Here is a 27,277-nt window from a genome sequence, read left to right on the forward strand (position 1 = left end):
ACTTGCAGTAGCATTCAAATAATATCCTTTGATTTCACATGTATATACTTGGTTATATTTCATCTTGTCAACAAGTTTCGTAATGATCATAATGGGTCTATTGTTCCGATGGAAAGAAGAACCTATGATTAGCTTTTCAGAAAATTTCCACAGAATGGTATACAAAGTCAACATATTGTAATGAATACAAATGAAATTGCGAAAGTATGCACATACATTTCATATACTATTTCATTTAGATTTAATGTAACAGGATAAAGGTTTTCCATTACGTACCACAGTATCTACAACTCCTTTACGTGCCTATACATAATGAATTGGTGTGGTATATTGATATAATAACATATGAACAGTAAGAACTAGCATTTTTATTCTCTTTTATCCCACTTCACACCTGGTACGCACTTGGGGCATTTTCTCTACCCCTTCTTATTCTGAAAAAAACAGGGACACCTTACGGTCATGGTTTCTCTTGGATATATGGTTCATCTGGGGTAGGGATTCGGGTATTCGGATCGGTTCCGGGTAAGACCCGTTCGGTCCGGGTAAATCGGTTATTTAGAAACTGTATCCAATGAGTACTTGGTCGACTTATGGTTCGGTTTCGGATCGGTTCCAACCGGTTCCGAGTCGGTTCATATATACAAGTTTATACCCGAAATATTATACTCTTATTTATATTTTTCTTTTATATATATATAGATATTATTTTCTTAAGAAAAATAAATCAAAATCGCCTATATGTTAATATGATGTAGTTAAGTTCAACAAAGTCAAGGTGGTCAAGTGGCGTTGCACAGGTAACTTGGCCTTATCAACCTGGGTTCGACACCCAAAGAATACAATTATGTGTTTTTATACAACATATAATTCTGTTAAATCGGGTACTCGATCGGTTCCGGGTAAAAACTAAAACCGAACCGATACCTATGGATAAACAATATCATTATCCATCGGTTAAATATACTATGACCAAAACCGGACTGAACCGGTCAATCTCGGGTCGGATCCGGTTCGGATATTCGGTTCCGGTTAAATGTCCCAGTCCAAATCCGGGGGACCCAATGTTTTTATCCTTCGATGAAAAGATTCATTTCCTGGTAAAAATATAGGAGGTAGAACTAATAAAGATTTCTTTTTCAATTTCCACTTTGAGGTTCCCTATGAAATGAGGCATATAACGGAGCAAACCAATTCCTTAAACCACTCAGCCATGACATGACTCGAGGAAGAAGCCCCGGCTAACTTTGTGCCAAATTCTGAATGTTTTAAGAATTAATATTAAACAGATATATATATTCGTTATATACTTCTTTCAACCACTAAAGAAACTAAAGAAACAAGAACAACAACAACTAATTTATTAGCTAATATATTTTCAAAAAGTGAAAAACTAAGTAGTATTTATCAAATTTGTTCCTATCTAAAGAACGCTATTGAACCAAATGACAAAGACATTGTTGAAAAATATGGCTTTTTCTTGAACGAAAATGGTGACATTGTTCTTCCGGAACTGCTTTCCTATGTTGTGCAAGTCGTCGAGAATGTGATGTTTGTGCCTCAAACCATAGGGCTGCTTCAGTTTCTGCCAATAGGATGTAATCAATAATTACTTTAACAATATTTATACTCTTTAAACTAGGCCTGCGACTTCAGTTACTTCGGGTCAACACGGTTTGGTTTCTCGGGTCGTCGGTTAGTACGGCATGAGAAAAGGCTGCCGAATAAAACCGAATATTAATTTAGTTCGGTTCAGTATCAGGTTTATTCGGTTCGGTTAGCTCGGTTCTGAGCATTGGATGAAGCTTGGTAGTGGTTCTAAAGATGTGTACAACTTCTTAGTTTATAACCGAACTGAAATGTCTGAACTGAACCGAGCCGAGATTTGACCATTTCGGTTCTGAGCATTGGATGAAGCTTAGTTTCTCCCTATTCTTATTTATTTCTTTTTTCTACTATCAATATTAGTACAACTTCAAATTTATTATTACTTTTTACATTTTTTTGTTAACACCAATATTAAATGTCAAGAGTGATGATTGAGTTTGACTTTCCGCTTAGACATTCGGTCCGGCCGAATCTGATCACATGAGAATCTTTACAAGTACTTTGATTTTACAATGTAGACAATTTGGTGATCAAAGGAACGAGGATCAGGAGGAACACTATATTCCTTAATATTCTTTAAATTTTTTACCATTCATGAGAAATGTATTTTTTTTTTCTTTTCATTTCTTTGTTCGTAAAGAATTATAGAACAAATCAATTCTTCATTAATTTTGATAAAGAACCATCATTCTTAAAATTTTATTCCTATTCATTCTTTTCATATCCGTTCCTATTGTTCCTATGATGGTTACCAGTCACACTCCTAGTTCGAGGGTGGTGGAGCAGGGAACGGTGTGAGAAATAATGCATTTCCTAACGTTCCTAAAAAATATCACCATTCATAAGGAATAATTTTTCCTTCTCATTCCCTACCATTCTTTTTTTTTGTAGATAAATAAAGAACAAATTAATTCTTTGTTAAATATGGGATGGAACAACCATTCCTTTTCATTCCTGCAATTCTATTCCTTTACGTTCTTTTCCTATTCGTTCATCTTGTTTCCAAAATGGTCACCAGTCGGACCCTTAGATTCATCACCAAAAATATTTCAATAAATTTATTAATTAATGATAAATATATTTGGTGTTTTTGTTAAAAATAATCAATCAAAAATACATATAAATAAAAAAATAACATAGTTACCAGACTTTGTTACTCTTTATCTTTTTTTATAATAATTGTTTTGATGATGTTTATTATCCTACTATTAATATTTTCATCATGTATACTATTAAATCAGAATTCCTATTAGGACTATGCCCGTAGTTTTTGAAGTTATTTACAAATGAACGCCATTCTCTTATTTAGATTTTTTCTAATTTTTTTTGTTTCATTTAACATCAAATGAAAACAGAAACAAAATCAGTTATACTATAATTTTGAGGACATTTAGGCAAACGTTGGATATTTACTTCCTTAAAAATGCTATATTCACTAATCATAATAAATTTACATACTAATCTATTTAACTAAGGCTTATTATTATTGAAACGATTTTATTAGACCGTTTAACCAAAAAATCCAACCAAAATGCATCCGTTAACTTATCTAACAAGCTTAAGGCCCAATCTTATTTTTTTATAACGAAAAGATATTTTATAATACTGATTTTATCATCTAACCTATAATTTATTTTCTAAATTTTATTTCAAATTGTTAAATACAAATAAAAAATTATGTAAATATTTATACTATATAATACCTTCACATAAAATCATTTATTATGTCATTTTGTCCATAATATTGATATAGCAATTATAAGTGTAAGAATATTTTAAAATTATCATAAAATTAAATTTAAATATAAAATAAAAATACAAATACTAATTATTATAGGTTATTAATAAAAAATAAACTAATATTGTAATATCAATAAACTAATATTGTCATAGCAAAATCATAATTGGTTAATAACAAGTAGTTGGGTTTTTACCAAGGTTTTCAATCAAAATTTTAATAAACGATTAACATGATTATATACATGGTTCATCTTGATCGGTTCAACCACTGATTTGGGTCAGATATGAAAATAGTACTTGAACCTCAAACATTATAATAAATTAACATTAAATTATTTATTTTCTAATAAAAAATTTCACATAAAAAAAATTTGTGCTTTCAAAAACAGTATTAGCTTCTAAATCAAATAAGGATAAAAATATTTTTATATTGATGGTTAGAGCTATAATACAAATATATGACAAGCAAAAACTCATTTTCAGTTTAAAATCGACAATTCACATCATTACTATATATATATACTATTAAATCACACATATCATCTTTTAATCTATTTCGAAAAATACCATATTTAAAAAAAAAATGAAAGTGATAAAAGTTTTAAAAAGTTAATTGTTAAGATTTGAAACGAAGATAATAGTAATTTTTAAATTAATCTTGGATCAATAAATAAAAAAATAAATCCGCGCTTTTCAAAACGCAGGTCAAAATCTAGTACACTTTAATGTAGAATAATTTAGATACACTATATATGACTACTTTAGTTAACAACTAAATTATACATTTTACAGTAAACTGTAATTTTTGAACATAAAATATTAAACTAATAAAATATAGTTCTGTAAAAGCTTATTAAAACCATATCTAAAACACAATTTTTAAACATTGTTTTCATTATTATTTTCAAAACTCTGTGGAAGGTTGGAGATAGAGGACAAAAGTGAAGCCCATCTTTCTAATTTAATTTTAACAAGAGAGAGTTAAGGAGTATATGTTTTTTTGAACTTTTCCTAAAGGTGTAGTGTAGATAAGTGGTGGAATAATTATAAACTACATTACGTACTTATATCTTCTAAGTATCACACATGATGCCATCCAAGAACTAATTTTGGGATTAAGGAAAATAAAGACTGAAAAGTGACCAATTATAATTCTTAAAAAAACAAGAAATTAGCGGGAAAATATTTGTTAATGAACTTTTCCTAAAGGTGTGGGAACCCATTATATCTAGTGTATAAGTTTTGGCACATTATGTGTTGTGAAAATGGGTCAAATGGGTCAACCCAACCCATAACCCAAATGGGTTTACTGTTAATGGGTTATGGGTTGACCCATAACCCATTAAATTAAATATGTTAGATGGGTTAAAGGTTGACCCATCAACCCAACATTTTTATAATGAATTATTTTTAAGTTAAGACCAAGTTAATCGAAATGAGAAAACGTTTTTTGTGGTTTTAGCGGAAAAATGCATTTTTGTGGAAAAATAAGTTTTTGCAGTTTTGGCCATTAACCCATTGGATCAAAAATAAACAGTTCATTTAGGTTAATGGGTCAACTTGGATTGGGTCAACCCATGGGTCATGACCCATTTTGACACCCATAGGCACATATATCTAATGTATAGGTTTAGGTTCGTTTATCCGGAACCAAAAACTGAACTAAACAAAATTGAAAAACCAAAACTAAAATGGAATCAAATTTTAAAAATAACCAAGCATATTATATATTTCTAGAATCAAAAAATTGAAACAAAACAGAGAACAAAATGATACCTGAAATTTTAAAATATAAATTATATACGAACAAATATTAATTATATTGTAATTTCTAAATAACTAAATATCCTAAAATAGTATTTACAAACAGAATTACTCAAAAATTTTTAATTCAAAATATTAAAAATTATCCTCATTATCATAATTTTTTTATCTGAACAACCTGAATTACTTGATATTTAAACTAAAAATCTCAAATTATATTATATTTTTACCTATAATTATGTAATTATCCAAAACATCAGAATCAAACTGAACTGAATTGGACCCAATTTCTTTTTCTTTTTTGCATATTGACCGGTTCCTAACTTTGCTATTGAACCGAGCCAAAAACTGAAATAACCCAAGTGAAACCAAACAAAAATTTGCGGTTCCTAAATGAACCAAAACACCAAAAACCAAAATACCCAAACCAAATGTAGAAAACTAATAGTGCCTCTACATTTAAATGGTGCAAAGAAATCATTTTATTCTTAAAAATTATTTAACTCTTTTTAGTGGGGAACGTATATGGTTCATAGACGAATTAAAATATAATCAATATTTTATATTTGATCTGAATCTGTGGTGGAACCGGTAAACCTGGTGAAACATATATAATCTGGACTGGCTTATGTTATTCATGTAACATTCTATCAGATGTTCTACCAATGGATTTGTTTCCATAACATTCAAATTTAGTGAAAACCTATTAACTAAACACCTGATAAAATCCAAAAAGCCGCCATTTACCAGTGAACCGACATCTGCTAACATTCTATCAGACGTTCTCTGAATAATTTTATAATATATATTTTTTAAATTGATTAAACATCTCATATACTTTATAAAATAGTACATAAAACTGAATTAGCTATTTTATTTGTCATATAAAGTAAATGCATTGTATTTATGTTATAAATTTTAATTTATATATTTTGTAATGATCAATACTATTATAATTTCAATGTATATAATTTATTTATTTTGTTTAGAGGCATCATAACTAGTATCTTCTTATGTACACTTTTATTTGTTTCAAACTTATTGAGGACCTTCATCTTGCTAATCCAGCCATTTCCAAATACAACGAGCTTAGACTTATAATTGAATTAAATTTATATTTTTTAAGAGGTCATAGATGTAATGAATTAAGGGTTCCCATGAATTAATTTGTAACTATAGTTGTAAGCCCAAAAACTAAAAGAAAAAATAGCTATCAATTAAAATTAATTTTTCTTTGTAAATTTGGAGGTATTTTTGGAAAAATTGACATGTTTAGGCTTTGAATTGTTCTGTTTTGATAATATAGATAACTAGGTGTTTTGCCCGCACTTGCGGGCTTTACAATTTTACAAAAAAAATTGTAAATAGACCTATTATCGATTTAAAAATTATTATAATCAATTATTTCATGTTTTTGAAATATTTAATAATTAATTAAATAGCTTTTTTATATACAATAAAAACTTATTATTATTTTAAATATCTTTTATTAGATAAAGTAAACTTGAAAACATTCATGTCTACATAAAATTATATACATTGAAAATTTATATGTTTATTCAAAATATTATGATATAAAATATTTTTGGACGACATAATATAGAATCTTGAAAGCAGATTACAAAAAAAGCATAATATATAATTTTTTTAGATAATGATTATCAAATTAAAAAAATTGTTTTTAATTTTTAGATAATTATATATTAATAAAGACTTTTTCAGAAATTATCACAATAAGTGATTTTATTTTCCTAAAAATTTATTTTAAAATATAGTTGACTCATGTGATATACATATATATCAAAATAAAGTCGGTTTAATATTTTTAAACTAAATATAATATATATGATATTTTTAATATTACTAAAGTAAATATAATATAATAACTATGATATTATCGTTAGAATTTTTTAATTATTCCCAGGATAAAGATAAATAATCAGATAAATTAATAATTGAGTATTATTTATGACTAACATTTAAATTATATAGAGCATGACAAATGGATATCATATTATATAATATTTTTAGATAATGATGATATAAAATTATTAAAATTCGTTTTAATCACTTAATAAATAATATTATAAATATTTTTGAATTGTTTGCCAATTTTTTCAGAATTTATCACAATGAGTGGTTTATATTGTTCTAAAATTATTCTCAAACATATCATAATAGTGTCAGTTTAATTTTACTAAACCAATTATAATATAAACATATATATATATATATATATATATATTTTTTTTTTTTTTGTCGACAACATTACAGACTCATATAGACTCTGTAAACCACACCAGGAGATATTGATCCATGTGAACGACGAAAGACGTTTGTTTCCTGACACTGTGTGCTAGGTTATCCGCCTTTGTATTTTGCGTTCTTGGTACATGTATAATCTCTGATCTACAACGATTTTATCGTTAGAATTTTTTATAATTATTCTTAAGATAATGATAAATTATCAACTAAATCATTAAAATTATTTAAAATTAATAATTGAGCATAAAATATGGCTAAACCTAAAATTATGGAGAAAATAATAAATAAACATATTCATTTCTAAAATAATAGTATAGATATCAATTACATTATATATTTAATTTAATTCACTATTACATATGATGCTGCGAAATAATTTTGGATTAAGAAAAGAAAAAGAAAAACAGAAAGTCATTAAATATCATTATTCTTTTAAAAAAAAAAGCGGTCAAAAAGACAGGACTAACCTTGCCGTGCGTTGACGATGTCGGCATATTGGTTAATAGAGACCCGAATGATTCCGCCAGAAACCGTCTGTTTTCGAACTTGTCCTTGTCTCTATTAAATCTAACCCCAATTCAATCGATAGGGTCACCGTCGCTCTTATCCGATTCTCGATTTAGAAACACAGGTATCAACTTTGTTCCATTCCATGCTTTCTTTCTATCTTTTTCAATTTTTTGTGTGTGTGTGTGTCCATATTCATCGTCGATTCGCTGTGTTATCGACACCCAACCCTTTGTCCAGTCTGAATCGGTCATCAGAATTACAGGCGGTCGGGTCGTTTGATCGTATCGCTGTTTATAGATGTGAAACCAAAACAATACAATGTAAAAGTTTCAATCTTTTTTTTTTCTAAGGAATTTGATCGAACCAAGGATGGATTTCGTTGAAAATCTTGATACCGACATGTCTCTAGCCATTCTTTCCTGTCTTGATGACCCATCAGATCTAGTCCGCGCCAGTGCTGTCTCACGCTCCTGGCGAGACTTTGGTAAGAAACATCTTTTATTGTCCTTGAATTGAAAATCTTTAGTATTTTTACATCCAAGAATGTGTTTTTTTTTTGTACTTGCAGTGATTAAACACAGTCTCTCGAAGAACCTGTGCTTGAAGTTGTTCCATCAGCTAACTAGTGTGGATCGTATAATAGACACAAGCAATGATATGAAGGAATCGTTTGAAGCCGGGTCAAGCAGGGATGATACAAGGGTACTAGAAAGAGAGCACAGGGTTTATGCCTTATTGGCTAAAGGATGCACATCTTCCCCTATCAGAAGCTGTATTGCCGATGCCATCATAGCCTCCAGTACCGATAATTTCCCAGCAGAGAGCATCTTGAACACACTGGACGAAAGAGATAGAATTGGTGGGACCCCTTCGTATTGGTCTAGTACAGGGCACCACAAGACTTCCGTGCCCGAAACACTTCTTTACCAGCTGAAGGGTGATTTGTGTGTCATTACCGAACTCAGCGTCCAGCCTTTCCAAGCTTATTTCCAGCCGGGTACACCGATATACTCGTCACATTATGTTCGTTTCCGGTTGGGTCACCTCGATAACAATGAAGCTGAGACAGCGGGAAAGATTCCTGTTGAAAACAAATATGTATGGACTTACACTTCACAAGAGTTTCCCATGGCTCAGGTAGGTGTGTCTGTGTTATCAGTCATTAGCGAACATTATACTCATTCTTCTTCAACTGTTGATAACCCCAATGTTTGTAAACTGAGTAGGAGAATCGGTTGCAGAACTTTAAGCTTCCAGAACCGGTTATTTGCATTGGTGGGTATATGCTAGTCGAGTTTCTTGGTCGGGTTCAGACTCAAGAAATGGATGGCTTATACTACATATGGTACATCTTCTTCTCTCTCTCTCCCTATTTGTCTTTGAGAGTTTTTTTTTTTTTTTGATGATTGATGGGTTATTGCAGCGTGTCGCATGTGAAAGTGATGGGAAGATCACTAGCAAAATCGTTTCAGGTGGTGGATCCGGATGAGTCAGGGAAGTTTCGGTTGAAAGTGTTGAGTTACAGTGATCCACAAGAAATGGATGAGAACGAAGAAGAGGGGCTAAGTCCGTTTAGGCCGATGAGAAATCTTGAACAGCTCTTGAATTTCCTGCACAGGCATCCTCTTGACGTCGAGTATGTTTGGCCTGAATCTGACGAGGAGGAGGAGGAAGCTGAATCAGACGGTGAGGTTTAGTGTTTGAATCACACTGTGGGGATGGGATGCATGCTGAATTGTGTGTCTCTTTTTCTTTCTTTTGATTTTTAGTTTGTATTTGCTTCTATTGTTGAAGAATCGTATAGGTGTTTTTCCATCTTTTGTGAGCGGTTTTTAAAAGCTTCTTTCTTCTCCAGCCTCTTACAATGTGTTGTGTGGAGAGTTTTCTGAAATAATAACGTTACTACTTTTTTATGTTTCGTTCAAGTTTCACGTCCTTGGCAATGCAAGCTTGTTTTTATGATTCAAAAGTCTATCTTTGCTTTGGAAAAAAATAGAATTAATGTTCAAACAGAGCGTTTAAGGATGGAACTAAAGGCCAAGAATGTTCAAAGACTGCCTCTTGGAAGATTCAAATTCATGTTCCTTTCAAATGGGTTCAAATCGATTCCCAGAAGGCCTTCAATGATACCAAAGAAGAAACAATCCAATGCATTGCAGGCTGTGTTTAGTGCCGTTAAGAACCTCCGTTCTAAATACACCCCATCAGGTATTTTACCAAAGAGCACTTCATCCAAGAACAAAGCAAGCATCACCATCGTACGATGCAGCTCCTCTAAGGACCTGCTGCATGAAGACATATCACATTTCGAACCTTATCAGTACACAGCTAAGACAACCACGGGATCCTCCAGCACCAGCGCCACATCCTGCAGAGTTTTTACCGTCATCATGGAGACGTGCATATGCTAGAGAAATTGAAAGGCTGGACTGGAATGAGAAACGGATGATGAAAATAGAAACATGACTGGTTTTGCTCAAATGTTGTTCTTTTTCTATTTTCTTTTGTTTTTCAATCTTCTCATGGTGTTCTTTCATATTACAGACATAATCATAGCTTATTTATCAAGATTCGATAACAAAAAAAAAGAAGAGAAGACAAAACAAGCATTTTGATGAGTTTCCAGCACGTCTATTGGCTCAGGCCACAATCACCAGCTCAACAGTAGAAATTTTACGTGGTTCACTAGGCTACGTGCCCACTAGGCTACGTGCCCATCTAGGCTATGCGCCTCTATTAACATGAACTACGAATGGTTTGATTGAAGATGTAAGATGTCTGTCTTGAAATAGTCTCTGACGTAGTTGCTGAAGCAGACGTCATATTGAGTGGTGAAAACCATATGAAGTCAAGGTGCTGAGCTGGAGTCGTGTAGATTTGGAGAGCAAGAAAGTATCTTGGAAAAAAGGCAAGAGGAATAAATTTGGATAACAAGTTTATGACTTAAAGAAAGTGAACTAAGTGTAATTCCAAGAAAAAGAAAGTTGCACTTATTGTTTTGGAATGTCCATATACTTGATGCCTTGGAGAAAAGGTATTGAAGAACATAGAATTAATGATAAATAGCTTTGAGGATCGTCGAAAAAGACACAGACACAGAGGCTGGTTTTATAGAGAGAGAAAAGCTCTTGAGTGTGGTCTTGGTCGTGCTGAAGCAGTTGCTGAAGTACTGACGGAAGAGAGACATAAGCTTTGTAGCTTAGAAATCATTCAGTAGCATGTGTTAGGGTGTTAACACTAGACGTGTAAAAGCTGAATTAAGCAGATCTTGTAATAGATTGTCTAAAAGATATTCTAATAAAGCATAAGTACTTGCTTGTAGTGTTTTGTCTCTCGGTTTACTTTCTGCAGTACTACTATGGTGTCTCTTTTACATCAACAATTGGTATCAGAGCGGGTCACCTAAAACAATGGATAAATATTTTTGACTGTGGTTACCGCATACTCAGTTTCAAATGAAAAATGGTGAAATATAAGTTCCAACCGAGGGATTTTATGTAATCATTTAAAAAGATGTGGCCTAATAAATAAACAGTATTGACTAAATGATTGTTAGAGAAATATAAGGTAACACATTGTTAGTCGAAATTTAAAGTAAGACCAAAATATTATTAGTTAATAAAAAAGTGCAACAACTTTGTTTAAGTAGATTTTTAGGATTGATTCTCTTTGAATAGTATAGATTATATTACATAATAGTCTTTTACATATATTATTGGTTTCGAATATCCCCTATATATTATTTGAGAAGCATTGCAACATTTTTTTGTAGTCACATGTCATCACTAGAATGATTATTAGAATCCTTAAAAAAATAGGTTGGTCCATCTAAATATATAATATGTTTTTTATTAAACCACAATAAATACATTATTAATATGCTTCATTATTTCCTTAAATAAGATTACAGAATTGCCTAATGTGGCTAAAGTATATATGACAATTAATGATTTTGAATAATAAAGATTTGATAAAAATAAATGTGTATTATAATTATATTAGTTTAATTTTAAGCTATTAAATAAATTAAACAATCATAGTAACCATATAATAAAAATTAAAAAAATTATTTATATATTATATAAATCACTAAAACTGTTAAAAGTTTCACATTCAAATTTTGTGATCTATCATTTAAAAATTTTGTTATGACATGATACAAAGAATTAAAAATAATATAAGTTGAAAGTCTCATTTAATAAGTATCAAAAATAAAAGATATATAAATATATGTATCATTTTAAATTAAACTATATGCCATATAAAAATACATAAATATTTTAATTTTGAAATTTAATTTGAACATTTTTTTGATAAAAAATTTGAAAAAATATTGACAGCTTAATTTTTTAAAATACTATAAATTACTTAAACCATTAATTCCACAGTTAAAATTTTGTTATCACTAATTTAGACTTTTTGCTATAACAGATACAAATGATAAAAAAAATATGAGCAAAAAGCATCATCTAATAAATATTAATATTAAAATATACCATATATATGTTACTATCATTTAAATTTAATTATATATCATATCAAATAAAAAAATTATTTTTTTGATTTATAAAATTTATTTATATGTTCACACTAATTTAATTATATAAGTAGTAGATAATGACTTTTTAATTGTTCAATATATATTTATTATTTCATAATATGTTATAAATATATAATATATAAAATAATTTATATATATAATGTTCATCCCGCGGAAGGCGCGGATCTTAACCTAGTATGTTGTATGAGCTAACCGGCTTCAAAATTTAACGTAAATTCAGTAAAAACATACCATTTGTTAAGGAAAATATGTTCCCAAGTTTAGGTGTCTGGAATATTCGCAATTTGTTTTTTTCTACGTATAAGAACATATTTCAAAATTAATAAAGCATAAACATGGCACGAAATATTAAGTAATGTTTCTTGTTGTTTTTATTTTAGTGATTTGATGGTGTTAATTGTTTAAAAAATTGAGTTGGTCTTTTGTTTACCTCATCATAATTGATTTTAGGTGTACGTGATATAATTTTACATTCAATTATATTCAGCCCATTTTATAGATTCTTAAAATCTATGTTAAGCCTAAAACGAATTCAAATTAGCTTAACTAAAAACCTAAGGTACTCTTTCAGAGTTTTAATGAAGAGAATCGAAATCATTCTATGTCGGCAAAGCGAAGAAAAAAGGGGAATAGGTTATGCAACAAAAGTTAGTGAGCTTTTGAAGCTAAATAGTTTGCTACTGGTATTTTTTGAAAATCTGAACTACTCACTTAATTAATGGAAAATATTTTCTACTAGACAACATATATCTATTTAAATAATACTAGAACTTGACATGCGCGCTCACGTGACTTTTTACTTTTACTTTCTAAACACATAGGTTATTTGGATATTTTTAGATTTCTACGAACCTACTCAGACCCGGAAGGATCCAACTCGAACCCTGTCCAAAAAATTATAATATCCGAAAAAAATTTAATTTAAAAACACAAAAACACAATATCCAAAAAACCGATTTGTACTTGAATGGGTACTTAGATGTCCATGTCTAACTGATTTTGTAAATAAATAAATAAATTTATTAATTGGTTTGAGTTTTTGTCAAAAATAAAGCAATATTATTCAGACCTGTGAAATTATTAGGTTAACACATAAAAAATAAATGATGTCAAATTATTATAGTAAATATAATTAATGAAGTAGATGGGAAGAGTGAAAAGGTTGTAATAAAACACTTAAAAATAGGTTATATATGTTTTGTACTTTGTAATGAATGATGTTGAATTAATTAGAAAAGACAATAGATGAAGTAGCTAGAATTAGTTAAAAAAAATGAATGAAAATCTGTAAGAAACCACTTAAAAATAGACAAGTATTATTTTGTACTTCAGTTTTAATAGAATAGATAAATTATCAAAAAAAATTATTTGACTTTCATATCTTTCATGAATATCTAATAATTCAAATATTCTAATATCCCCAGTAATAAATAATTATTTCTTTACGTTGCTCGGGAATTTTCATGATTACCATTTTCTTGAGACCATTATTCATGTTTACGACCACTAATGAGACATTTTAAAAAATAACTTCTTCATTAAGTGGCAAAAGATTCGTATACTCATGTTCTCTATACATACAATAAATAATAATTTAAATAAATAAATAAAAGTACAAAAAAATAAATAAAAAATTATTTTTTTGAATTATACTTTTTAAATTCCAACTTTTTTATAATTTTGTTTTTGAATTTTTTTCAAAATTTTATTTTGAAACTATTTTAAAAATATTTTATATTTTTAAGTACTTATTTATATATTTATTAGAATCCTAAATTTCACATTCCAAAAAAACAATCTCATTCCTGAAATCTAAAACCTAAGTCTAAATTAGTTAACCTTATGGTTATAAATGTCTTTTACCCTTCATTAAAAGTGAAAGTAAATCATAATCCCTACCTTTATCTCTATCTCTAGTATAATTCCGACATTTGGAGAACCTATAGATAGATATATGACATCATATATCCTCTTAAAATTATTTATTTTCCTGCTTTTTCTTTCTCCTCTAAATAAAATTTCTTTCCTTATGTTGTTTATTCATAAAGCCATTCAGGTTAATCTGAATTGAAAGGACATGATTTTATAGAAGCTCTAGTCTCAAGAGCTTTTATAATGGAGGCGTCAAAGAGATCAAGCTAATTAGGCCAATATGATTAATATTAAGGTTTATGGTTCACCCTAAAGGTTTTGGGTTCGTGGTTTACCCCCTATGATTTAGGATTTAGGATTTTGCTGATGACATTTAGGGTTTAGAGTTTTGCGGCGGCATTAACAATATCAAAATGTGTTTTTTCGACAATTAATTTTCTGATTATTTTTTATTTTCATAAACATAATATGAATTATGACTTAACAAATTTTTATTGGTTATCGTTTTAGTGGTAAACGTACAAGCTCATAAGAAAAACTCATTAAAATTTATCGGTTCGGGTTCGTTTGGATCTTGTCGGGTTTAGTTGTCTAGAAACTGTTAATACCCGCTATTTCCTGGTTCCTAATTCTTTCGGATCGGTTCGGTATTTAGAATCCAAAAAAGATTGGAAAATCCAAAACATACGCTCAACCCGAAAAAATACGTGAAAACAAAAAACACCTGTAAATTTTTCAAATACCCGAAATTTTATCTAAAATCGGACCCGAAGTCACAAAAAATACCAAAATGTTATCTGATTATTCAAATTATATTTATGAAAATCTAAAATTTTATCCGAAATTACACCTGAAAAATAGAACCCAAAACTTAATATAATATAGATAATACCAAAAATATACTAAAACACCCAACTCCAGAATCAATATGTATAGAGTTTTTCTTAGGTTTCACCGCTATAGTGAATCTTTACGTTTACCACTACCATAATAACCAATAAAATTTTGCCCAGACATTTTATGTTTTTGAAATAAAAAGGTAAAAAAAATAAAAGAAAATTGTAGTAATTACCAAGAAAAAACATTTTTTTTAACGTTGTTAACTTCATCAGCATAACTTTACACCCTAAATAGTAAACATTAAACCTAAACGCCATCAGCCTTGGGTTTAGGGTTTACCCAATGGTTTAGAGTTTATCCAAGGGTTTAGGATTTACCCAATGGTTTAAGATTTATCCGAAGATTTAAGGTTTTGTATTTAGAATTTAAGATTTAGGTTTTCGGATTTTTGTGACAGCGTTAACAACATAAAAGTTTAGTATTTTTGGCAATTACTATTTTTTTTTTATTGTTCATTTTTTATTTCTTAAAATAATATGACTTGGCAATTTTGTATGATTATTATGGCAGTGGTAAGTAAACCTAAGAAAAAGTCAAACGTATAAATATGATCGCAATTTTATCTACAGTAAAACTACTTCCATATGTGTGCGCCTCTTTGAGATTTTGAATCTGACCTACAGGTGAGAATATTGGTAAAAATAAAATGTTGCTTTCGACTGATACATATGTCTTACCTTATTATATGCCTAAGCCTAATATAGCATAACTCAGGCAATACATGCCTATCTTCTCTACACGGACACGGGACATCACTAGGGGACTAAGGGGTAACTTCGGTTTGGTGCCTCTATCCAAGTACCTAATTAACTAATTTTTTGCATGACTTCCTCACTATCTTTTGATTCATGGTTTTCTAGCTAAATAGGCCTTTTAGTTATCATATAACTACATTTATCTTAGCAGTACGAGTTGCAAAACAGATGAAATTTATAATAACTATCTTAGCAGTTTCTTATCATTTACACCAAAAAAAAGAAGATAAATTTATGTTATTGAATCATAGTAAGGTTGAAATTTAAACTATTTTATAATAACTATCTTAGCAGCACGGGTTGCAAAACAGATAAAAGTGAATTTAAACTCATGCAAAACAGATAAATTTTTTAATAACTATTTATTAAAGATAAAAATTATAGTTTATTTATAATTTATGTTATTGAATCATAGTAAGGTTGAAATCCATATAACTTAAATATATTAGCAGTTTTTTATTGCATACTATTATTCAAACAAGCTAAAACACTTAATATATTTGACATTCTAAATAATCTTAGGTTTCTAATCACAAATTTAAAATAAAAGCAAATAATTTACATTTGTAACAAAAATAGCAACTAAAACTTCAGATAATTTATTTTCATCTAATTTTTAGATATATAAATTCAAAAATATACATGTAGCATTCATTAGAATTCTCATCAAATTCTAAAAATTTTGTCTACTTAAAATTAACAAATCAATTATGTAAACATATTTAAACCTAAATGAAGTTTCAAATATTAAAAATGCATAATTATGTACAAAAGTTAAATTTCATTAACAAACAAAAATAATTTCGTGTTTTAAAAATGTAGATAGAAGTCCACTAAGATGTTATATTTTGTATCTAATTGTCATTTATTAGACCTAAAACGCCAAGGGGAGTAGAGATGTATAAACCAAAGATAGCGAAACTAGTTTTTTTTTTTTTTGAAAAGGGTTAGCGAAACTAGTTGCAGCCCGTATTTAAAACTAAAACAATGACAAGTTAAATTAGGCTGATTTAAAAAAAAAGAAGTAAAATTAGGCCATCAAGTACTCCACGGAATCAATTGTTTTGAATCATATAATGTACAACTTGGATGAATAGAATTTCCACCTATATAAATATATAACGTTGAATATGTTTTCCATCTCATCACAAAACAATCTTCCTCACTATCATCTCTTCAAATCCGTTAAAAACTATCTTTCTCTACTACTCCATTGTAATGGCTTTGTCACTTCTGACATACTCCATTAAAATCCCCACCACCGCTTCCACGGTAGTTGTCCGGCCAGTGTTACCTATTCGATCTTCCCTTCCCTCTCTCCGCCTAACTTTTCCGCATAGAACACCAACCTCGTTCATCTCATGTTGCTCCTCTGTGTCTGAAAAGGCGGCAACTAGTGGTATTGACCTCAAACCCGACGTGGAACGGTGGCCAAAGTACATACCCAACAAGCTCCCCGACAAAAATTATGTGAGAGTACTCGACACGACGCTGCGTGATGGCGAACAATCTCCAGGTGGAGCCCTTACTCCAGCGCAGAAGCTAGAGATTGCTCGGAAACTCGCTAAACTCCGAGTAGACGTCATGGATGTTGGTTTTCCTGCATCGTCTGAGGAAGAGTTAGAAGCCGTTAAAACAATCGCCAAGACCGTTGGGAACGAGGTTACTTAATATCTCTTTATTTCTATAGTGTGCTTGGTAACCATTTTATGTCGTGTCGGTTCTGATGGTGTCCAACGCGAAATTTTAGGGTTTAAGGCTACACCTGGAATGAACTTTTGTGTGATAAGTTTATTTGGAATGCATTATTCTAAAATAGATTACCAGTGGCGAATCCAGTATCTTAGACATGCACCCACTCAAATTTTGATAGTTACTATTTAGTACCAAAGTTCTAACCATTTTTTAATATAAGATAAACTTAAATCCTTATAATTTCTCCTTGTTATCATTTATGCACCCATGAAAAAATTCCTCTAAATTCGCCCCTGAATATAACTGAACAAAAATTAAAAAAAAATTCCACATATAGAGAATTCATGGAAGAAACAAGTCCTTGGAAAAATTCATCACTTTTTTATATACTTTTTTTTTTCCATCAAATTTTGATTTTATAAAAGATTACGGGCCAAGCCCAATGACCGAAGCCCACATACAGAGGCCCACATTACAAATCGGCCAACCAAACAAACCAGACAAAACCCTAAGCCCAAATTGGCTTAACAGGCCCAAGTCCACCTACTCGAACCCAGCACCGACCGACTCTGGGAAACGCGTGCGTCGAGGAGGCAGAAGCGCGCCACGTGTGGAGATCTTGACCGTCAGTGCGCCACGCGTCGCTCCGCCTCAACCCGACCGTCTCCGCTTTCCCAAGCCGCCGTACCCAACCGCTGAAAACCCTCGATTCGGCGGAGCTCTGAATCACTTCGAGCCTCCACCACAACCACATCTCTTCTTCACCACACTGAGACCCTGTCGGAGAGCATCCTCCCCCTGTGGAGAGCTCATCCGACGGCGACGCTACAAACCCTAAAAATCATAACCCGAAGAAACCTCTTCCGCTCCATGACCAGAGCCCATACTCGAACAGACAACCACCCTCGAGACGCTGAAGCCGGCGACGTAAGACTGACGGAGTCTTAACCTCCCGGGGACTTGAGCTGACGACGACGAAGTTATAGTACCTTCCGCCTCCCAGCGACTAAAACCAGCGGCGGCGGAGCTAACTAAGCCTCCACCTCCCGGGACAAAAAAACACAAACATCTTTACCTCTCCGCTCCTTTAGACCTCCGCGTCTTCACACCAGTGACAGAACCACCACCTAGGGTGATTGACCAGAGCTCAGGCAAGACGGAAGCCGTTAGAAACGAAGGTGAAACACAATCGGGAACTTTTTACTGAAGGATGACGGTCTCCGGCGATGGCACGCACGCTCACGCGCCGGCCGTCGCCGGAGATCTACTTTCTCTCTCTTTCGATGAGTCTTTTACTCTACCCACTTTTTTATATACTAATGATTTATTTATTTTATTTCATTTTTATTATCATCCCATTTTTTTATTTGAAAACTGTTATGCCTTTTATGGATGCAGAACTGCTGAGCAGGTGATAAACTCACATGTACATGCAGCTTGACCGGATCTGTGGACCGGAAACTATAAAAATTATGAACCTATAATTAATTAGTATATTTTAAAAGTTATAATGAAAATGAATTTAAAAAGAGTTCCAACCATCTAACTCTTTCAAAATATCAGAAGGTAAAATGTTTCATCCAAATGGAAACTAATTAGACAACTGAATCTTAAGAAACAATTGCCCTCAAAATACTCATTCTATAAAGGTTGAAGCACCTATTTCTACTTTTTCTATCCATGGTCGGTCTATCTAAAATTATTGAATTTTACCTACATAATTTAAATACTACCGAATTTTACCTATTTTGTAAATAATAATAATAATAATTAGTTATTAAAATTAATAAACGATTCCTGAAAATGATATTTTACCTATTTCATCATTTAAATACTACAGATTTTTTATTTTTATTTTTTTAACTAAATAAAATTATATTTATCGATAATATTTTAAATAAAATTATACTAATTAATTATTTAAACATAAGAAATAAAAATTATAAGTCTGCTATAGGCGTATATAAAAAAAAAAAAAATCTAATGATAGAATAATGTTATGTGTAATAGTGCATTACATTAAAATGGTATAATTGTAAATAAATATAAAATATTTTTTTTAATGAAAGCTCTAGTCATCATTTAACCATGTAAATGCAAAGATATTTTTAATGAAAACATTTCTTGTAATAAACCATGTAAATTCAAAGATTTACCATTTATATTTTCATTTGATTTTCTTGTGTTCAACCTTTTATCAGTTAAATTTAATAGTAGAAGAATATTTTAGTGTTTGCGGGGGTAGGCCTGGGACGGATCGGGTATCCACGCAATTTTAAGGTATCTGGATCCGGATCCTTATCAGGCGAATCCATAATTTTACTATCCTTATCCGGATCCGGGGTTTTCGGATATCCGGGTGTCAGATATCCTTAAAAAAATTGTAATATCCGGCGAATATCCAGATCCGAATTTGGATCCTTAAAATAAATAAAATAATAATATTAATATATAAAAATATTAAAAATAATAAAATATCTAATGTTTTTAATTATTTCTATGTATAATATTACAAAATTTACATAAAATTTACATATACTATTATAAAAATAAAAATATATTAAATAAAGTTAGTTTTTATATATAAATATTAATATTTCTAAAATAGTTATTAATAAAACTTACGGATCCGGATATCCTGACTAAAAAATCAAGATATCCGGATCCGGATCCGGCTTTGATGGATCCAACCTTTTACTATCCGGATCTGGATTCGGCCCTTCCAGATATCCGGATTTTCGGATCTTCGGATCGAATTCGGATCTCGGATAAAAGTCTCAGGCCTTGGCGGGGGTGGTCATTTTTTTAATTTATGGCACATGGCCTACTGCTACGTTGAGTCACTCTGTATACATAGTAAACAATTATATCTTTGTTTGCTTAGGTGGACGAGGAAACAAGATACGTCCCGGTAATATGCGTCATCTCACGATGCAAACATAAAGACATCGAGGCCGCTTGGGAGGCGTTGAAGTACGCGAAGAAGCCGAGGATATACATATTCATATGTACTAGTGAGATTCACATGAAATATAAATTGAAAAAGACTAAAGAAGAAGTGATCGAGATGGCCAAAAGTAGTATTAGGTTCGCTAAAAAATTAGGCTTTACTGACATCCAATTTGGTTGCGAAGATGGCGGCAGGTCCATATCTAAAAACCTTTTTTTGTCAGATATCTCATTTATTTGTTTGGTTTTAATAACGGTACGAAATCTTTGCTAGTAAATCTTATATTTTTAAATTTGCATTTATATTTTACATGATTATTTATATAATTTACATGCAAAAACAACCACACGCAGACTTAAAAAAAAAGTTTTTAGCTGTTCACTTAGGGTTTTTGCATTTAGACTCGATCATGTCATATATATATTATTGTTTTAAAATATATACTAGTGTGTGATTCAGATCGGAGAAGGATTTTCTTTGTAAGATTATGGGAGAAGCGATAAAAGAGGGCGTAAAGACGGTGACCCTCGCGGACACGGTAGGGATAAACATCCCGCAAGAATTCGGAGAGATGGTTACTTATCTCAAAGCAAACACTCCAGGAATTGATGATGTTGTCGTCAGCCTTCATTGTCACAACGACCTTGGTCTTGCTACCGCTAACACCATCGCCGTTCGTAATTAACTCTTTTTATGTTAGTTTAATAATTAGACAATCGCCGGACGACACGATAAATGTTCTCAAGGTGACAGAAGTATATAAGCATATTAATTCTTTTAGGGTGTGCGTGCGGGGGCAAGACAAGTCGAAGTAACGGTCAACGGAATAGGTGAAAGAAGTGGGAATGCGTCGCTTGAAGAGGTATCATAATCATTAACAATTATCATCATCATTACCATAATACCATAGATAATGATCATCATCATCATGAATAATATTTCTTTGGCATGTAAGATTGTAATGGCTTTGAAATGTCGTGGAGCATATGTGATGGACGGTGTTTACACAACAATAGACACAAGCCATATTATGGCTGCTAGTAGGATGGTAACTTTTTTATATATAATATACACAATATTATGGATAGAAACTAAATATTATATAGTAATAATTTTGTTTTGTCGTTAAATTATAATAATTTAGTGATGTATATAAAGTGATGTTGATGAGCAGGTTCAAGAGTATACTGGCTTGCATGTTCAACCACATAAGCCCATAGTTGGCAACAACTGTTTTCTTCACGAGAGTGGCATTCACCAGGTTAATTCCTGCTTTTGATTATTTATAAGTGACTAATAAATATATATGATTTGATTTGCTTGAGAATATTGTTAAAACATTCCGCAGGATGGAATGTTGAAATATGGAAGTACGTATGAAATCTTCTCACCAGAAGACATTGGGGTCGAAAGATCTGAAAGTTCCGGCATTGTGCTTGGAAAGCTTAGGTGACTATTTTTATTACTAATTATATACAGTATGTAATAATTCTCTTCTTTTTCCTTTTTTCTAATGTGATATTACTACGTAACAACAATGCAGTGGACGTCATGCTGTGAAAGTTCGGCTAAGAAAGGTAACCCTAATTGTGATTTTGTAGTTTTTAATCGTTAGTTATATATATATATATATATATATATATATATCAATTAAGAGATTAATGTTAAGTTTATGAAAAATTTACTATTATTATGTATATATACTTATGTGTTAATTATGTATTCTCAGTTAGGATATGAAATCACCAGTGATGAAAAGTTGAGGGACATTTTCTCAAGATTCAGGGAGTTAACTAAGCAGAAAAAGGTTTTGATTTTCTATGTTATATCTTCTAATGTACACATATATTTGATACATTGATAGGGATACCATGCGACCTAATTTTTTTAATTAAATGTTGATTTCAGTTTGTTAATTTCTTCTTTCAGAGAATCACAGACGCTGATCTTAATGCATTAATGGTGCTGTACGGTGATGAAATCTCATCAAAGATATCGGAAGGAACGGTTCTGGACGAACCAATCTCTCAGATATCATCTGTCGTATAAATATGTAAACGCGGTGTGTGTTTTGTGTAATAAGATGATATAGATATCATCAAATGGTATTTGATTTATATGCATGCATATGTGTTGTTGACTTGTTGTAATGAATAATAAATAATCTGTACTATAGTTTAATCTGCGCAACCGTGCGGGCGTTATATCAATTTTTATGTATTTAATTTATGATTAATGATGTTTTTAGTTATTTTGTAAGTTATGTAAGTCATTTTTCATTTGATAATTTTATATAAAATAGACTATTTTCTATTGTATTTTTTTATAAGTAATACCATCTAGTATATTTTGTATATAATACATATATCTTTTAAATACAACAGGCTAGGATATGCTATATCTTTTCACTTAATTTTATATGAAACAAAATTTGCTTTATATGCCAAATAATTCTAACATTTGCAACACTTACCAAACAATTAATTAATTAATCTAATACTTAAAACATAGAATATTTTATAGATTCTATGATTGACCATATTTTTAAACTCTTTATATATTTCATTAATTATAAATTAAATTATTAAATATATATATTTTTAAATTCAATAAAGTTTTGCTAATCATATTTATTTGCAAATTACTTAAAACATTAAGTTAAAATATCTAATTTAATATTTAAATGTTCCATTGTAAGCATGATTTTTATCAACTTTGCAAATTATTTTTTATTAATTGATATAATATTAAAAAAATTGTATTAAAGTAAAAACGAATATGTAACATCTAAATTAGCTTTTTTCTCTTATAGTACTTTCAATTTTTATTTATTTAGGAAGATATTTTGGTAATGTTTTTTCAACTGCCACATGAATTTTCGTTCATGTTTCCAGTCACTCGCTGAAATAAATCAACATGTTTCAAACTTTATAGGCAGATTCTTAAAGGGTGAATTTCAATTTTATCACAAATTTGATACTACTTTTCAAAGTTACTTTTAAAAGTTAACCATTTTCATAGATACTTTAAATATGTGATAAAAAGACTAAAGTAATCTCTTTAAGTCATTTATAAGTGTATAAGAATAATTTATAAAATATTAATAAAAGTATATAAATTCAACCACAACCCGTAAATATTAAATCCTAAATAATAATGGGAAGTTTACTCAAACATAATATATTTTAGGACAATTGACTAGAACCATAGAAATCTTTTTTTTTTATTACTGGCATTTTTTAAATATCAAGCGTGCCCTTTTTTTTACGTTATAAAAAAAACGTATTTACAAGAATGCCATTACTTTTCGCTGCCACGTAAGCAAAAAATCCGGCGCCACGTAGGAATTCGGTTCCGTGTTTTCATTAAGCCAGCCGTAAATCACTACATACGTCGTTACAGCTAATTTATTGCTACGTGTCGGCTGGATTAATAAACGCGGCTGGATTTAGAGGAAATAGCTGACTTAAGAACATAAGTCAGTCCTCCAGTACGGCTGATTTACAGAAATGTGGCTGATTTATGGGATAACGGCTGACTTACAGACACAAGTTACGGCTAACTTATACATCGACGGTTTGATTTCTAAAAAATTCGGCTGAGTTGTAGTTAAGAAATGGCTGAGTTATGTTTCCTTGGCTGAGTTAATGAACATCGACGGACTGAGTTATGTTTCCATCCAGAGTTGATGTTCCTAAAGAACAAACTGATAGAAATAAAATGAATGAACCTAGGGTTCAGTTAAAGAGGGGGAGGCCAGCGGGTTCTAAAGATAAAAATCCCCGAAAGAAAAAGAAATTGAATGAGCAAAATAGTAAGGTTCCAGAAGAACCTGCTACTGAAAAATGTCTGAAAGAAAGCATAGATAAAGATGATCCAGATGACGAGAAGGGAACATAAAAGTATGAGATTTCCATCAACTACGCCAGAGATGAAAAGTTATTAATCAGAAATAAGATAAAAGATGTTGATGGAATGTTCTCCTTTTCTGTGTCCAAAGAGATCGATCACGAAGATGATGATCCCGATCCAAGGTCCATTTTGGAATGTAAAAAAGAAAACATGATTGGGAGGAGTGGAAGAAGGCCATTCAAATTGAATTACTCTCCCTGAATAAAAGAAATGTCTTTGGACCTATAGTCATAACGCCTGAGAATATAAATCATGTTGGGTATAAGTGGGTATTCATGAGAAAAATAAATGAGAAAAATAAAGTAACACTATATAAAGCTCCATTAGTTGCCCAAGGTTTTTCTCAGAGACCGGGAATTGATTATGAGGAAACTTATTCTCCGGTAATGGATGCAATTACATTTAGATTTTTGATGAGCCTAATGACGTCTAAAAATATTGAGACGCATCTCATAGACGTTGTGACTGCATATTTGTATGGATCGTTGGATAACGATATATATATGAAGCTCTTTGAGAGATTGAAAATGCCTGAAGCATTCAAAGAAAAATCCAGGGAGATTTGTTCGGTCAAGTTACAGCGATCACTATACGGATTAAAGCAATCCGGACGCATGTGGTACAATCGCTTAAGTGAATATCTTTTGAGTAAAGGATATGTGAATAATGCGATATGTCCATGCGTTTTTATAAAGAAATCGTCATCCGGCTTTGTGATCATTGCTGTATATGTAGATGACCTGAACATAATTGGAACTCAAAAGAAGGTTAATGAAGCTCGAACTCATATGAAAGAGGAGTTCGAAATGAAAGATCTCGGCAAGACAAAGTTTTGTCTTGGGCTCCAGATAGAGCATCTCCGAGAAGGAATATTTGTGCATCAATCAAATTATACGAAAAGATTATTGAAATGCTTTTATATGGATAAAGCGACTTCTTTGAGTACTCCAATGGTTGGTCGAACTCTCGATGTTGAGAGAGATCCTTTTAGGCCCTGCGAAGATAGCGAAAATATATTAGGTCCTGAAGTACCTTATATGAGTGCAATCGGTGGGCTTTTGTATCTTGCAAACTGTACCAGACCTGATATTGCCTTTGCTACTAACCTTCTGACAAGATATAGTTCTGCTCCTACTCGCAGGCACTGGGACGGAATAAAGCATGTATTACATTACCTCCAAGGTACAGTTGATTTAAGGTTAATGTATTGTAGAAAACCCGAGTTTGGTATGGTTGGTTTTGCAAATGCATGATACTTATCAGATCCTCATAAGGCTCGATCGCAAACCGGCTATGTTTTTACAATTGGTGGAACCGCGATCTCTTGGTGGTCCCAGAAACAAACTCTGGTTGCGACTTCTTCGAATCATGCAGAAACTATTGCGCTTCACAAAGCATGTCGAGAATGTGTGTGGCTTCGATCAATGAGTCACCACATACAAGAATCAAGCGGAATAGTCAACGGGACAGATCCGACGAAAATATTTGAAGACAATTCGGCTTGTGTCGCTCAACTCAAAGAAGGCTACATTAAGAGTGACAGAACAAAGCACATCCCTCCAAGATTTTTCTCGTACATACGGGAACTCGAGAAAAATAAAAAAGTGGACATCGAGTATGTACGGTCATGCGACAATTCAGCTGACTTATTTACAAAAGCTCTTCCGACTACAACATTTCAAAAACACGTATACGGTATCGGAAAGGGGCATTTGCGTGACCTGTGAAGAAAACTTTGTGTCCATTATTCTCTGGGAGAGATTACGGCAGTGTATTCTTTTTCTCTTGTCATGATTTTTGTCCCAATGAAATTTTTCTATGATTAGATTTTTAACGAGACACTAAGTAATAGAAAATAGATAAGTAAAGGGGAGTGTTGGATAATACTTATCTAATTAGAAAGATAAGGTCAGATATGTTGGATAATACTTATCTATTTAGAAAGATAAGGTCTATCTTTAATTTTGTCTTTTACTAAAGTCGGTTAGTTTTACCGACTTGAAGTCTCTATAAATAGGATCATATGAACTGAATAATAATCATCTTTTACACTTCACTACTTCCTCTGTCACTGCATCCACTATCTCTCTCGTAATATACATATATATATAATAAAATACTCAACTCTCTTCCTCTCACGTTCAATCTCTCTCTCTCTCTCTCTCTCTCTCTCTCTCTCTCTCTCTCTCTCTCTCTCTCTCTCTCTCTCTCTCTCTCTCTCTCTCTCTCTCTCTCTCTCTCTCTCTCTCTCTCTCTCTCTCTCTCTCTTCTTGCCACCAAACACAAAGAAATAATATACTCCCACTTTTATATTATACAACACTTTGTTATTTTTGTCGGTTTTTCCTAAATATTTTAGAAAATTGTATATTCTTTTTTTCTAAAGTGGATATTCGTAAAACGTAAAATCATTTTATTGAGACGAAAAAGATTATGTCATATTCCTTAAACTATTTAAATGTAAAATTTGACTAAGATTTAAGTTTTGTTTTACATTAACTATCCTCAATAGATTTATTTAACTGTAATCGACTAGGATAAATATAAATTTTTTACTAAGAAAACCCAAAAGTCAATCATTATTTGAAGTGTAATAAAATATTTAATTTACTCCATTTTAAATGCTATTTTGGGGTTTAAAAGGTATGGTAAAGAAATAGAGATTCGAAACCAATAAGTTCGACAAAAAAACAAAAATCATTTTAGCAGTTCGTACCTGTATATTTGCAGTTTTATTAAGTTAAC

At 31.1% G+C, this 27,277-nt stretch overlaps 2 protein-coding genes across 3 annotated transcripts; both read left to right on the forward strand.

Moving 5' to 3' along the window:
- Positions 1–7,858: 7,858 nt before the first annotated feature.
- On the forward strand, positions 7,859–9,849 carry LOC125606294 (F-box protein At4g00755-like). 2 transcript variants are annotated; one of them, XM_048775340.1, is made up of 5 exons: positions 7,859–8,008; positions 8,238–8,371; positions 8,456–9,024; positions 9,114–9,232; positions 9,311–9,849. In XM_048775340.1, the coding sequence occupies exons 2-5, from the start codon at positions 8,257–8,259 to the stop codon at positions 9,582–9,584; spliced, it is 1,077 nt and encodes a 358-aa protein (XP_048631297.1). In that variant the 5' UTR covers positions 7,859–8,008; positions 8,238–8,256; the 3' UTR covers positions 9,585–9,849. The 2 variants fall into 2 exon arrangements, with proteins under 2 accessions (XP_048631297.1, XP_048631298.1); XM_048775341.1 differs by having other exon boundaries at positions 7,915–8,371.
- Positions 9,850–17,000: 7,151 nt separating this feature from the next.
- Positions 17,001–24,700, forward strand: LOC106412711 (methylthioalkylmalate synthase 1, chloroplastic-like). The gene is made up of 10 exons (XM_048775336.1): positions 17,001–17,637; positions 20,555–20,814; positions 21,080–21,293; positions 21,402–21,482; positions 21,576–21,668; positions 21,795–21,881; positions 21,969–22,069; positions 22,164–22,197; positions 22,350–22,427; positions 22,550–24,700. The coding sequence occupies exons 1-10, from the start codon at positions 17,194–17,196 to the stop codon at positions 22,667–22,669; spliced, it is 1,512 nt and encodes a 503-aa protein (XP_048631293.1). The 5' UTR covers positions 17,001–17,193; the 3' UTR covers positions 22,670–24,700.
- Positions 24,701–27,277: the final 2,577 nt, after the last annotated feature.

This window comes from Brassica napus, unplaced genomic scaffold (genome assembly GCF_020379485.1).
Source record: "Brassica napus cultivar Da-Ae unplaced genomic scaffold, Da-Ae ScsIHWf_834;HRSCAF=1189, whole genome shotgun sequence".
In the NCBI taxonomy this organism is placed as follows: Eukaryota; Viridiplantae; Streptophyta; class Magnoliopsida; order Brassicales; family Brassicaceae; genus Brassica; species Brassica napus.

Coding starts and splice junctions, on each gene's coding strand:
- LOC106412711 (XM_048775336.1), top strand. CDS start 17,194: ATGGCTTTGTCACTTCTGACATACTCCATTAAAATCCCCACCACCGCT. Junction 22,070..22,163: donor ATTGTGCTTGGAAAGCTTAG/GTGACTATTTTT, acceptor ACAACAATGCAG/TGGACGTCATGCTGTGAAAG. Junction 22,198..22,349: donor TGAAAGTTCGGCTAAGAAAG/GTAACCCTAATT, acceptor ATGTATTCTCAG/TTAGGATATGAAATCACCAG.
- LOC125606294 (XM_048775340.1), top strand. CDS start 8,257: ATGGATTTCGTTGAAAATCTTGATACCGACATGTCTCTAGCCATTCTT. Junction 8,372..8,455: donor ACGCTCCTGGCGAGACTTTG/GTAAGAAACATC, acceptor TTGTACTTGCAG/TGATTAAACACAGTCTCTCG. Junction 9,233..9,310: donor GATGGCTTATACTACATATG/GTACATCTTCTT, acceptor GGGTTATTGCAG/CGTGTCGCATGTGAAAGTGA.